The following is a 12031-nucleotide window of genomic DNA, read 5'->3' on the forward strand; positions in this document are numbered from 1 at the left end:
ACATGGATGATGGTGAGCAGGTGGATGTAGTGTATGTCAAATGCCTTCTGAAAATTTAAAAAATGCCCCACAAGATACTTCTGAGAAAATTAAGAAGTCATAGGATAGGATAGGAGGCAATGTCTTGCTGTGAATTGCAAACTGGTTAAAATATAGGAAACAGATAGTAGGACTATATGGTCAGTGAAGAAAGGTAAACAGTGGAATGCCTCATGGCCAATGTTTTTTTAAATATATTTATAAATGATCTGAAAAGAGGAATGAATGAGGTGATCAAATCTGCAGGCGACACAAAATTATTTTGAGCTGTTAAATTGCAAGACAATTGTGAGAAATTGCAGAAGGACCTTGTGAAATGGAAGTCTGGCATCCAAATGACAGATGAAATTTGTGGACAAGTGCAAAATGATGTACATAGGGAAAAGTACCCCACAATGTATTACACAATGTTAGGTTCCACATTAGGGGTTACCACCCAGGACAAGGATCTAGGTAGGAGTCATCATGGACAATAATTTGAAATCACTGGCTCAGTGTGTGGCAGTGATCAAAAAAGGAATTATTGGGAAAGGAATGGAAAATAAAATGCAGAATGTCATAATACCTCTGTATTGCTCTATGGTGAGACCACATCTGAAGTACTGTGTGCAATTCTGATCGCCTCATCTTATAAAAAATATAGTTGAATTGGAAAATGTACAGTGAAGGGCAACCAAAATGATAAAGAAGATGGAACGGCTCCCCTATGCAGAAAGGTTAAACAGATTAGGGCTGTTCATCTTAGAGAAGAGATAGCTGAGGAGGGATATGATAGAGGTTTATAAAATCATGAATTGATTAGAATGAGTAAATGTGAATCAGTTATTTACACTTTAAAAAATACAAAGACTAGGGGGTCACTCCATGAAGCTAGCAAGTAGCACATTTAAAACAAATAGGAAAAAATACTTTTTCCTGCAACACACCATTAAACTCTGGAATTTATTGCCAAAAGATGTGGTTAAAGCAATTAGTATAGCTGGGTTCAAAATCCATAAACTGTTACTGAACAGTTGGACTTAAGGAAAGCTACTACTTATTGCTGAGCATTAGCTATAGGGGGTCTATTTACTGTTTGGGATCTTGTGATCCGAATTTGCCATTGCTGGAGAAAGGATACTGGATATGATGGACCCTTGGCCTGACCAGCATGGTAATTCTTATGTTCTTATGCATTGATCATAGGCCCACCTTTTCATACTAGGCTCTGCATGGCCACATTTAGCTGGCTCCTGCATCCTTCTGCATGTCAATATGGATTCCCTTTCTTTATTCTCATGTTGCTGCTCAGCTTTCACCTTTCAAAAAGAAAAATACATTAAATAAAAGAAATAAAGCACAATGTATTGTGTTGCTTGCTTCTGTTTGGATTGCTTTCACTAATATAGTATCCAAAGTATTTAGCCAGAAGTATATGCATTGATTGGAATCCTTGTACTCCTTTGAACTGAGTCCGGGAGTCTCAGGGTAATTGCTTCTTTACAGGGAGGCCCAGGAGAGATTTTCTTTATTAAGAAAATCTTTCTTTATTTACTTTAATTATATCATCAGCATACACGATGCCACACTAGGTCATTCTACACATCTAGTGTGTCCCTGGCCCAGAATGCTTACTTAGATGACCTGTGTAAGGAGGACAGATGAAGGGAGATGCTTCATAGATGCACTTCTTGATTACAAGCATGCAGCACAAATGCAGAGTTTTATAGGAATACTTACAGAGTTTTGGGGGCTGCCTGCCTCCTTTTCTGTAAAATAAGCACAAATTCGGTACTTACAAATGAGAATTTTTTGCATTGTTCCCTATATAGGCTTGCCATGGTCATTTGGGAAAGGATGTTCCAGTCTTGGTTTTATAATCCTAACCCCTCCCTTGCATGCATGGAGGCATGACGAAATAGCTCTTGATGATTTTTTTTTTTTTTTTTGGGGGAGGGGGGGCAAAACCAGGACTGGTCCTAGTTTGCATGTGGTTATTTTGTCATCCCCATTTCTGCAGTGGGCCCTTTCTGGGTTACCAGAACATACAGGAGAACTTAAAAAAACAACCCATAAGAGCCTATCTTCTCTCTCTCCTCTGAACTTTCACCCTATGCTCCCGTACTCACCTGAAAGCATGTCTTGCTGAAATGAGTTGATTTCCACATACATAATGAAAATATAAGGGTAGGGGACTAGGAAAGTATTACCATGTTTAAATTTCAGTTTTGATACACTCTCCCATTTACTTTTATCTAGAAATTTTGGTTAAGGTTAATTTTTTAAAGTTAAAAATAAACTATTCCTCAAATGCATGTCCCTTTTATGGTACCATACTCATTTAATTCATTTTAAGGTTTACAAAATATAAAACAGAAATAAAAAGTTATCATCATAAGCCTCTTTATCTCACATTCATTTGGGGATGATGGGAATCCGGACAAAAGCAGTCTGTAAATATAAATGAGACACCTAGAAAGGATACATGGAAATATAATGAAATGCTTGGTAGCAAATGGTTGTAAATTATTGACGTTTCCGAGGACAGCTCGAATTGCTTGCTGCAAATAATGTTTTAAAAAATGTTTAAATACAATCAGTATAATTATTAAAATTAGCAGTGCAAGCTTCACACACTGCCCCACACACACAGCTCAATACTGTAAAGTGCGGTTGGAGATTCCCCGTCTGTAACCCGCTGTGGGCGCACAATTCGGACGCGTAAGGCGATCCTGCGATACAGTCTCCAGTTTCACACGTCCTTAACGCTTCTTGAAACCGACGCGTAACCCTTTCCACACCCAGCATGTATATGACATGTAAATGAACGAATTAGCTATTTAATGAACGAATTAGCTATTCCCCTCCGATACTGTGACGCGCGCTCCGATTATCTCCTTTGTAACCCGCTATTTTGCCGCGTCCTTAACCTGTTAGTTTACCGCCTACCCTTTACCTGGTGTTAGTGTGGTGTTCGAAAAGCTACGTACCGGACTGCACCATATATACTAACATTTGCAGCGTAAAGTTGTTATATATTATATATATATAAATACCTGTCACTTTCTGAATCCCCTATCTCCACACGGGTGGGTGGGTGTGCGGTCCTCGAGGCGGCGGTGGGAGCCGGCGGGCGGGTGGGCGCCCGTTCATCCAGGCGGCGGCGGCGGCGGAAGCCGGCGAGCGGGTGGGCGTGTGTTCGATCCAGGCGGCGGCGGGAGCCGGCGGGCGGGTGGGCGCACGTTCGATCCAGGTGGCGGCGGGCGCCCGTTCATCCAGACGGCGGGAGGGTGGGCGCGCGTTCGATCCAGGCGGCGGCGGGAGCCGGCGGGCCGGTGGGCGTCATTCATGCAGGTGGAGGGAGCCGGCGGCGAAAGTGGCCTCCGGCAGCCCCTGCCAGCAGTGAATGAATGCACGCCTGTGTATGCCCGTGCGATTTCGGCGCTCAAGGCAGTCACATGCTGTGACGTCAAGCGTCATGACGTCACGCCTTGAGCGCCGAAATCGCACGGGCATACACAGGCGTGCATTCATTCACTGCCGGCGGGGGCTGCTGGAGGCTGCTTTCGCTGCCGGCTCCCTCCACCTGTATGAATGCACGCCCAGCCGCCCGCCGGCTCCCGCCGTGGCCTGGATCGAACGCACGCCCACCCTCCCGCCGCCTGGATGAACGGGCGCCCACCCGCCCGCCGCCGCCTGGATCGAACGCGCGCCCGCTGCCGCCTGGATGAACGGGCGCCCACCCGCCCGCGCCACCGCCTGGATCGAACGCGTGCCCAGCCGCCCGCCGGCTCCCGCCGCCGCCTGGATGAATGGGCGCCCACCCGCCCGCCGCCGCCTGGATCGAACGCGCGCCCACCGGCTCCCGCCGCGGCCTGGATCGAACGGGCGCCCACCCGCCTGCCAGCTCCCGCCGCAGCCTGGATCAAGCACGCCCACCCGCCCACCGGCTCCCGCCGCGGCCTGGATTGAACGGGCGCCCACCCGCCCGCTGGTTCCCGCCGCCGCCTGGATCGAACGCGCGCCCACCGGTTCCCGCCAGTAAGTTTACTTTTTTTTTACACTTTATTCCCTTTTGTTTTAATTTTCGCCCTGCGCCTTGCTTCGGGAGGGGGGGAACCATCCACTTCCTGGTACCTGTCATTTCAAATGTCAGTTGAAATGACATTTGAAATGACAGGTACCAGCGCACCCAGGATACTGTATAGGCGCTGTATTAAGCGCCTATACAGTAAAATTGGTTGCGCGGGCCTAACACTTCCCTAACGCTTCGCAGATGCGGCTTGCATTTGCAAGCAATTTACATAGAGTATCGAGCGGTATGTGAAGAGAACTGTGCGTGCGGGGAACGAGGGTGCGCCCGGCACTGCTGCACTCTTTCTAACGCGGCCTTACTGTATCGACCTGACAAAGAGATACAGCACGGAAAGTGATGGTGCAAGATTAACACACACACACATGTGCACATACATCCTTGCTGAACATTATTTTATGGAAGATGCAGAATATAAAAATTATTAAAATCAACTCGCTGCCCCACATACAGAATAGGTACACCACAGACAGCAAAGTACAAGTTTCCCTCACACCAGTGCTAGGATCACATTTATCTGTGCCTAAGGCAGATATTCAGAATTATGCCCCTTCCTTACTCTGCCATTTTTACACACTTTGGGGAGCCTATGTACTAATATGCATTAACATTAGCCATTAATACACACAAACATGTTTATCACATGTATTAATGACAGATGTTAATGACATGCAAACAAGGTATGCATTATGGGGTAGATTTTAAAAGGTATGCGCATGCGCCGGATTTTAACATCTGTGACTTGTGTGCGGGAGGGGGGGATATTTTACAACCTACGCGCGGCAACACGATTGGCCGGTTCCCTCCCAGTCTGCTCCAATTAAGGAGTGGACTGGAAGGAACTTCCCTATCTCTAACCCTATCCCTCCTCCCTCTTTCCCAACCCCTAACCTAACCCTACCTAGCTCCCCAATTTTTTTTTTTAATACTTACTGCTCCTCTGAAGCACTCGCAACCCAGGGGTCCTCATTGATAATCAACTCACTTTCAAACCCTTCATTAACGCCATCATTAGAGACTGCTATTTTAAGCTACAAACGATAAAAAAACTCAGACCTTTACTACACTTCTCTGATTTTCGTACAGTTCTTCATTCTATTATTTTTTCTAAAATAGACTACTGTAACGCTCTCCTTCTTGGCCTCCCTTCAACGCATACCAAAACTTTACAACTTTTACAGAACGCTGCTGCTCGTATTCTAACAAACTCTAAAAAAAGGGACCACATTACACCCACACTTATTGAACTTCATTGGCTCCCAATACCTTCACGAATACTTTACAAAGCTCTCTCCCTCATCCATAAAAGTCTTACAAATGCAAACCTCAACTGGATCAATCCCCCCCCTCCTCCCTCGCATTTCCACTAGACCTACCCGCCCTGCCCTCCAAGGAACCCTCCGTACCCCCTCTATTAAATCTATCAAACTCTCCTCTACCATGAGCAGAGCTTTTTCCCTTGCCGGCCCTACCCTTTGGAATTCCCTACCTCCTGATCTACGCACTGAGACCTCAACTCATAAATTTAAAAAAAACTTAAAACATGGTTGTTCTGTCAAGCCTACCACATCTCGCCTCCCTCCTCACGAAAAACACTTAACAGGAAACCGAGTAGTTGACCTGAGATGCATCTGACTCCCTGCGATACATCTGACTGCCCCCCCCCCCCTGAACTCCTTCTACCCGATACCCTCTTTACCACACCTTAAGAACGCTGCCTCACATTATCCCATTCTGTATTATAGTTTCTGTTTACACTGTTGCTCTTCAGCATTTTATATAGTTTATTTACTGTAGCCTTTTATAGTCCTGGTTCCTATCCTTATATAGTCCCGGTTCCTATCACTTGTATATCACTCATATTTAATTTGTTACTTTCTTTCGACTGTTCCGTGTAAGGGCCATGCCCAAACTTATTAGTTGTATGTAAACCGATACGATGTGCAAACGGCTATCGGTATAGAAGAGACTCTAAATAAATAAATAAAAATAAATAAAAACATTTTGCATATCCTATCTTGCATTGTCACAGACTAAGCCAGCTATGCTTATTATTATTATTTTTTTAACATTTTCCCTTTAAAGAAAATTTTTTCTTGAAGGAAAATCAATCTCATTGCAAAAACAAAGCAAATATGAAAACACCTAAATCTGATATTTTCTCTTTCTTTTTTTTTGTATAATGGGAGGGGTTCTGGACTGGTGTAGCAGATGTAAAGGAAAGGAATTGAGCAGGTGAGACCATTTCTACTTCCTGTTTCTTCTGCCCCACCAGTCCTGAACCTATGAGAAATACCAAAGCCCATCTAAGGGTGGGTGGATGACAATCTCACCTCTAAGACTGAAGAACCAAAAATGGTACCTTATCTAGCAAGAAGATCCAATCTATAGTGCCTTGCAAATGGCCCCAAAGAGGTCCATGTGGCCGCTTTACAAATCTCCATTGGACTTACTGCTAATCTTTCGGCCCACAATAAAACCTGTGCTCATGTTGAATGAGCCTTAATCATTTTAGGTACACGTTTGCCCTGCAGTAAATAAGCCGAAGAAATGGCATTCTTTAACCACCTAGCAACAGAAGCCTTTGAAGCAGATTCTCCCTTTCGTGATCCACAATAGAGCATAAACAGTCTTTCCGATTTACAAAAATCTTTAGTTCTCTCAAGGTAAACTTTTAAACATCTCTTAACATCCAGATACTTTAATGATTCTAAGGGCCTTATTTTCTAAGGCTATCGCATGTTTGCGCTACCAGCGCAAGCATGCGATAGCTGGAAAGCTTAGCGCAGGCCTGCGCTAGCTGCATCGGGGTGGAGTCGGGCCCAGAAGAGGAAGATTCCGGGCGACACCGGAGCTGACTCAGCGAAGATGGCGCCGACAGCGAAAAGGTAAGGAGCCTTTTCGCTGCCTATTTCGCGCCGAATAACTACACCTTTTATGGTGTAGTTATTCGGCGTGACACCGGCAGCAATCGCACCATGGCGGTGCGATCGCTGCCAGCTAGCACAGGACCGGCCCCCGCCCCCCATTATCGCCGGGATTCATTAAGCCTTACGGCATTAGTGAATTCAGGCCTAAGTTTTCCTTACAATCCTTCTTGTTAAAGGCAGGAAGAACAAGACGCTATTAATATGAAACCAAAATATTATCTTAGGCAAAAAAAGAAGGGACCGGTCTCAAAATAACTGAATTTTTAGTGAATCTCAAAAAAGGGGTTTGGCATGACAAAGCCTGCAATTCAGAAATTCACTTTGCAGATGAAATTGCTACTAAAAAGACTGGGGTAGATTTTTAAAAAGTATGCGCGCGTGTACTTTTGTTCGCGCAAAAGGCGCAAACAAAAGTACCCCGGATTTTAAAAGATACGCTCGTAGCTGCGCATATCTTTTAAAATCCAGGGTCGGCGCGCGCAAGGCTGTGCAAAATCGGCAGCCTATCTGTGCCGAGCCGCGCAGCCTGCCTCCGTTCCCTCCGAGGCCGCTCCGAAATCAGAGCAGCCTTAGAGGGAACTTTTTTTTTTGTCCCCCCCACCTTTCCCTCCCTTCCCCTATCTAACCCACCCCCCAGCCCTAACTAAATCCCCCTCCCCTACCTTATTTCGTTGAGTTACGCCTGCCTCTGGCAGGCATAACCTGTGCACTTCAGAGAGGCCGCTGTGCCGGAGCACTCTGCCCCCGCCCCTAGACCACCGTCACGCCTCTGGACACGCCCCGAACGCTGCGCCACCCCCGACATGCCCCGGGACTTATGCGCATCCTGGGGCTTTGCTCGCGCCAGCGGCCTATGCAAAATAGGCGCGCCGGCACGCATGGCTTTTAAAATCTACCCCACTGTCTTTAAGGCTAAGGTGAAGAATTGATTCCTTTATAGTTGATTGACTTAAAGGCTCGAAAGGAGGTCTAGATAGAAGCTTGTAAAACTAAATTTTAACCTTTTAGATCCTGCTCATTGAAGGAATTATTTCCTGATGCCCCTTTTTACATATCCCAGCGCTGAATTACACCTAGTCTATTGATAGCACTATGGTAACTAAACTTACCAGAGAATTAGCCAGCACAGATGACATAATTCCTAGGAAAACGAAACTAATTTGTTCTTATTCTCTACTTCTGGTAACAAGAGGCCCCCACAATAAGAGCACGACACATGCTAAAATGTATTGATTGGCTATAAGGTAAATGGGTTGGCTTTTGCAGACATTCTGGGATGGGCTGATGGAATCCCTTATAAGATTGAGCACTCACGTCAGATCCTTGAGCAAGCTTAGATTCATTTTCCACTTCTTTTGTGTTGCTTCTCCATGAAGGAATCAATGTCTTCCTTCATTAATAAATCCTTTTTAAACTATTTGAAACTGGTATTAATTGATTTAATTAGACAGAAGTTACTCCTTTTAACATTAGTTAACTAGCCCAAATATGGTATAAAAAATTTGCAAGTAATTAAAAGTATATGAAAAAATGTTCCACTTGTGGAATGTTGGTACCTAAAAGGTTAATGAGAAAAAAACAGTTCTGATTGGAGGAAGTATATGTTTCACCTCACTGAGAAAATGGGAAACATCCATTTGGGAGGAAATCAAACTACCCTTTATTCGCCCTCAAAAACAAGAAATGGCAGCTATATGAACCTTTAAAGAATTTAAAGCTAAATCTTTATCCAATCTACACTGTAAACAGGCTAGAATATCCCCTTATCTGTGCAACCCATGGAGATCAATTCCTATTTCTGCAAAAATCCTAAAAAATGCGCCAAAGTCTTATATAAGATACAGAAGCAGATCTTTTCATAGAGTGCAACATTGTAGTAATCACTGAGGGGGAGTAATCTTTCTTTGCTAACCTTGCCATTTCAATAGCCAAGCCGTAAGCAAGAATGGAGTTGAAGCCTCTATCTCTACAGGCCCCTGATGTAGAAGGTCCTTGACCTGTGGCAGATGCAGAGGCTGATCTATTAATAACCTCCTTAGGTCTGCATATCATGGCTTTCCTGGCCAGTCAGGAGCTACTAAGACCACTGACACTCTTTCCTTTTCTATTTTCTCAATATGCGAGCTATTAGCAGCCATGGAGGAAAATAATACAAGAGCTGTATCCCCTCCAACTTTATTGAAATGCATCTATCGCCTCACTGCCTACTTCTCTATGGTGACTGAAAAACCTTCTTTCTTTCATATTTAAACTGGAGGCCATCAAATCTATCTGATGTGGTCCCCATTTTTACACTATCTGAAAATAGGTGTCCTGACAATGACCATTGTCCAGGATCTATTACATTCTGACTTAGTCTGCCTGAAAATTGTTTTGGTCTGCTACGTATTGAGCTGTCAACTGAAACAGATGGCTCTCAATCCAAGTGATCTATCTCCTCCGAAATGCTGACTGCGTATTCTACCCTGCTTGTTTATATATGCAACAGCTATTGCATTGTTGCATAAGTCTCTCACTGCCTTCCCCTGAAGGAGATTCTAAAAATGTAACAGAGCCAAGCTGATGCCTTTGGTCTCTTAAGTGATTTATAGACCATTGAGCCTCACTCTGGCTCTAGAGATTCTAACATAATGATTCTTGTAATGAGCTCCCCAGCCTAATAGCCTGGTCTCCATTGTTAGCAGATCCCAATCGGGACTTTCCAAGGGCATTCCTTTTTGCAAATTCGGGGGATGCAATCACCATTTTAGAGATGCTTGAATCTCGTTTGATAATGGAAGGCATACACCGCAGTCCTGAAGTTGTGGATCCCATCGCGAAAGGAATGAGATTTGTAGAAGTCTCATATGAGCCCTTGCCCAAAGAACTAATTCCAGTGTCGAAGCCATTGAACCTAGAAGCTGCATGCAATGCCAAGTAGTTGGTGCTTGCTGAACTGAAAAACTCTTCACCTGGGAACAAATCTTTGAGATTCTCTTTTGTGGTCGGTATACCATACCTGTGGCCATATTAAATACTGCCCCTAGATCTTCAATAGTTTGGGAGGGTACTAAATGACTTTTTACAAAATTTATCTCCCAGCCTAACCGTTGGAGTAATGAAACTACCGCTTCCATCGATGCTACTCCCTTGGAATATGATTTGGTCCTTATTAACCAATCTTCCAAATAAGGATGAATCAAAATTCCTTTCCTTCTTAAAAAGGCAGTTAGACAACTATAACTTTTGTAAAAGTTTTGGTTCTGTTGCCAGCCCAAAAGGTAGGGCAACAAACTGGTAATGTTGACCGATTATACAAAAATGGAGAAAGTTTTGGAAATTTAGTTTCATTGGAATAAGAAAGTAAGCCTCTTAAGTTGAGGGATGATAAAAACTCGCTCTTGCGAACTGAAGTGATAACTGTGCAAAGAGATTCCATCCGGAATAGAGGGATATATATAATTTCAATTTAAGCCCTTTAAATCCAAAATGGGACTGAATGAACTGTCCTTTTTGGAATCACAAAATAGACTGAATAATACCCCTTTTGACATTCCTTGAATGGAACTGGTCAACTTGTTCAATGTCCAGTGAATTGTGGCAACCCTGATTGGAGTACGGGAGGGTAAAATAACAAAATTATCTCTTATCAATCTTCTTAATTATGGGGTGTAATCATTTTGGATTATATCCAAAACCCACTGCTCTGAGGTAATGTGGATCCATTCCCCAAGAAAAGCCTGTAACCTGCCTCCCATAGATTCCCCTAGAGAATGAATCCTCTGGGCTTCACTGTGCACTCTGTGAAGCTCCGGTGGACTGGGTAGAATCACCACTTGGTCTTTTTGCTCGTCGAAAGGGCTGAGATCTACCCGTTACCTCTTGAAAACTGAGTAATTCCTCGCTTACCCAGTCCATATCTCTTAGCTTCCATGAATTGACTGAGACCCCGGTCAAGTCGAAAACTGAGATGGGTTTTATCTTCAGGTAATTTTTGAACTTTTGGATCACTCCGATATTTTATTAATCAATCCAGCTCCCCACCAAAGAGATATTTACCCTTAAAGGGTAAATGCGAAAGTCTGGATTTGGACCATGAATCTGCAGACCAATTTCTTAGCCATAGAAGCCGTCTAGCTCTACAGAAAGAGCTACAGACCTAGCTGCAATTCTAATTATGTCATATAATGCATCAGAGAAATAGGCAGCAACTGATTCTAACTTTGCGGTACTTTCAATCTCAAATAATTGCTGAATCCAGTGGAGCAAAGATCTAGAAACATAGCTAGCACAGACTGCTCCCTGAAGCACAAAGGAGCCTGTGGAAAAAAGATGCTTAAGAACTGACTCTAGATTCCTATCTTGGACATCCCGAAGGGTTGCACTCCCCTCCACAAGGATGGTGTTATGGCCCTGGGCCGTGCCCCGGGTCCTCCACTTACCTCGAGGCCGGCCCGGGCCGCTGAGGTGCCGACTAGGCCTGGCCAGGCCTCGGCGCTCCCTCCTCGAGGGAGACGCTGGCGTTCTGTCGCATCTGGCCCCGCCCCCTAGGCGCGCGCGCGCAGGGGTTCTGAATTTAAAGGAGCCAGCACGGGAACTCTAGGACAGCCCCAATGACGACGTCAGATGCTGCCGGGCCATTTAAACCCTGCAGCCGCCGCTAGACCTCGCCTTGCAACAAAGTTCACTCTTCTGAGTTGCTAGTTGCTGCTTCAGGCTCCTGTCTTCGGCTTCTGACCCTGCTTCATCCATCGACTCCGGCTTCAGCTTCCGTTCCTGGTTTTGGCTTCGGACTTCTGACTTCTGGCTCCTGACCCTGCTTCATCCATTGACTCTGGCTACAGCTTCCGTCCCTGGCTTTGGCTTCGGCATCTGACTTCAGACTTCTAACCTTGGCTTATCCCTGGACTCCAGCTTCAGTCCTCATCTCTTCTACAGGTACCTGATTCTTCGCTCGCCCAGAGGATTCTCCTAAGTCCCAGCGACTCGGGTCCTCAAGGGCTCCTCTCGG

At 44.9% G+C, this 12031-nt stretch overlaps 1 protein-coding gene across 3 annotated transcripts in view; it reads right to left on the minus strand.

Moving 5' to 3' along the window:
• The window catches only part of MAJIN (membrane anchored junction protein), a 165046-nt gene that overhangs the window by 71257 nt on the left and 81758 nt on the right, over positions 1-12031 (minus strand). For all 3 annotated transcript variants that reach the window (XM_029613450.1, XM_029613452.1, XM_029613451.1), the window contains exons 4-7: positions 2504-2579; positions 2148-2273; positions 1759-1787; positions 1231-1337 (exon numbers count right to left, since the gene is read on the minus strand). In XM_029613450.1, coding sequence (XP_029469310.1) covers positions 1231-1337; positions 1759-1787; positions 2148-2273; positions 2504-2579 — 338 coding nt within the window. The remainder of the gene's footprint in view (positions 1-1230; positions 1338-1758; positions 1788-2147; positions 2274-2503; positions 2580-12031) is intronic.

Source organism: Rhinatrema bivittatum, chromosome 8 (genome assembly GCF_901001135.1).
Source record: "Rhinatrema bivittatum chromosome 8, aRhiBiv1.1, whole genome shotgun sequence".
Taxonomy (NCBI): Eukaryota; Metazoa; Chordata; class Amphibia; order Gymnophiona; family Rhinatrematidae; genus Rhinatrema; species Rhinatrema bivittatum.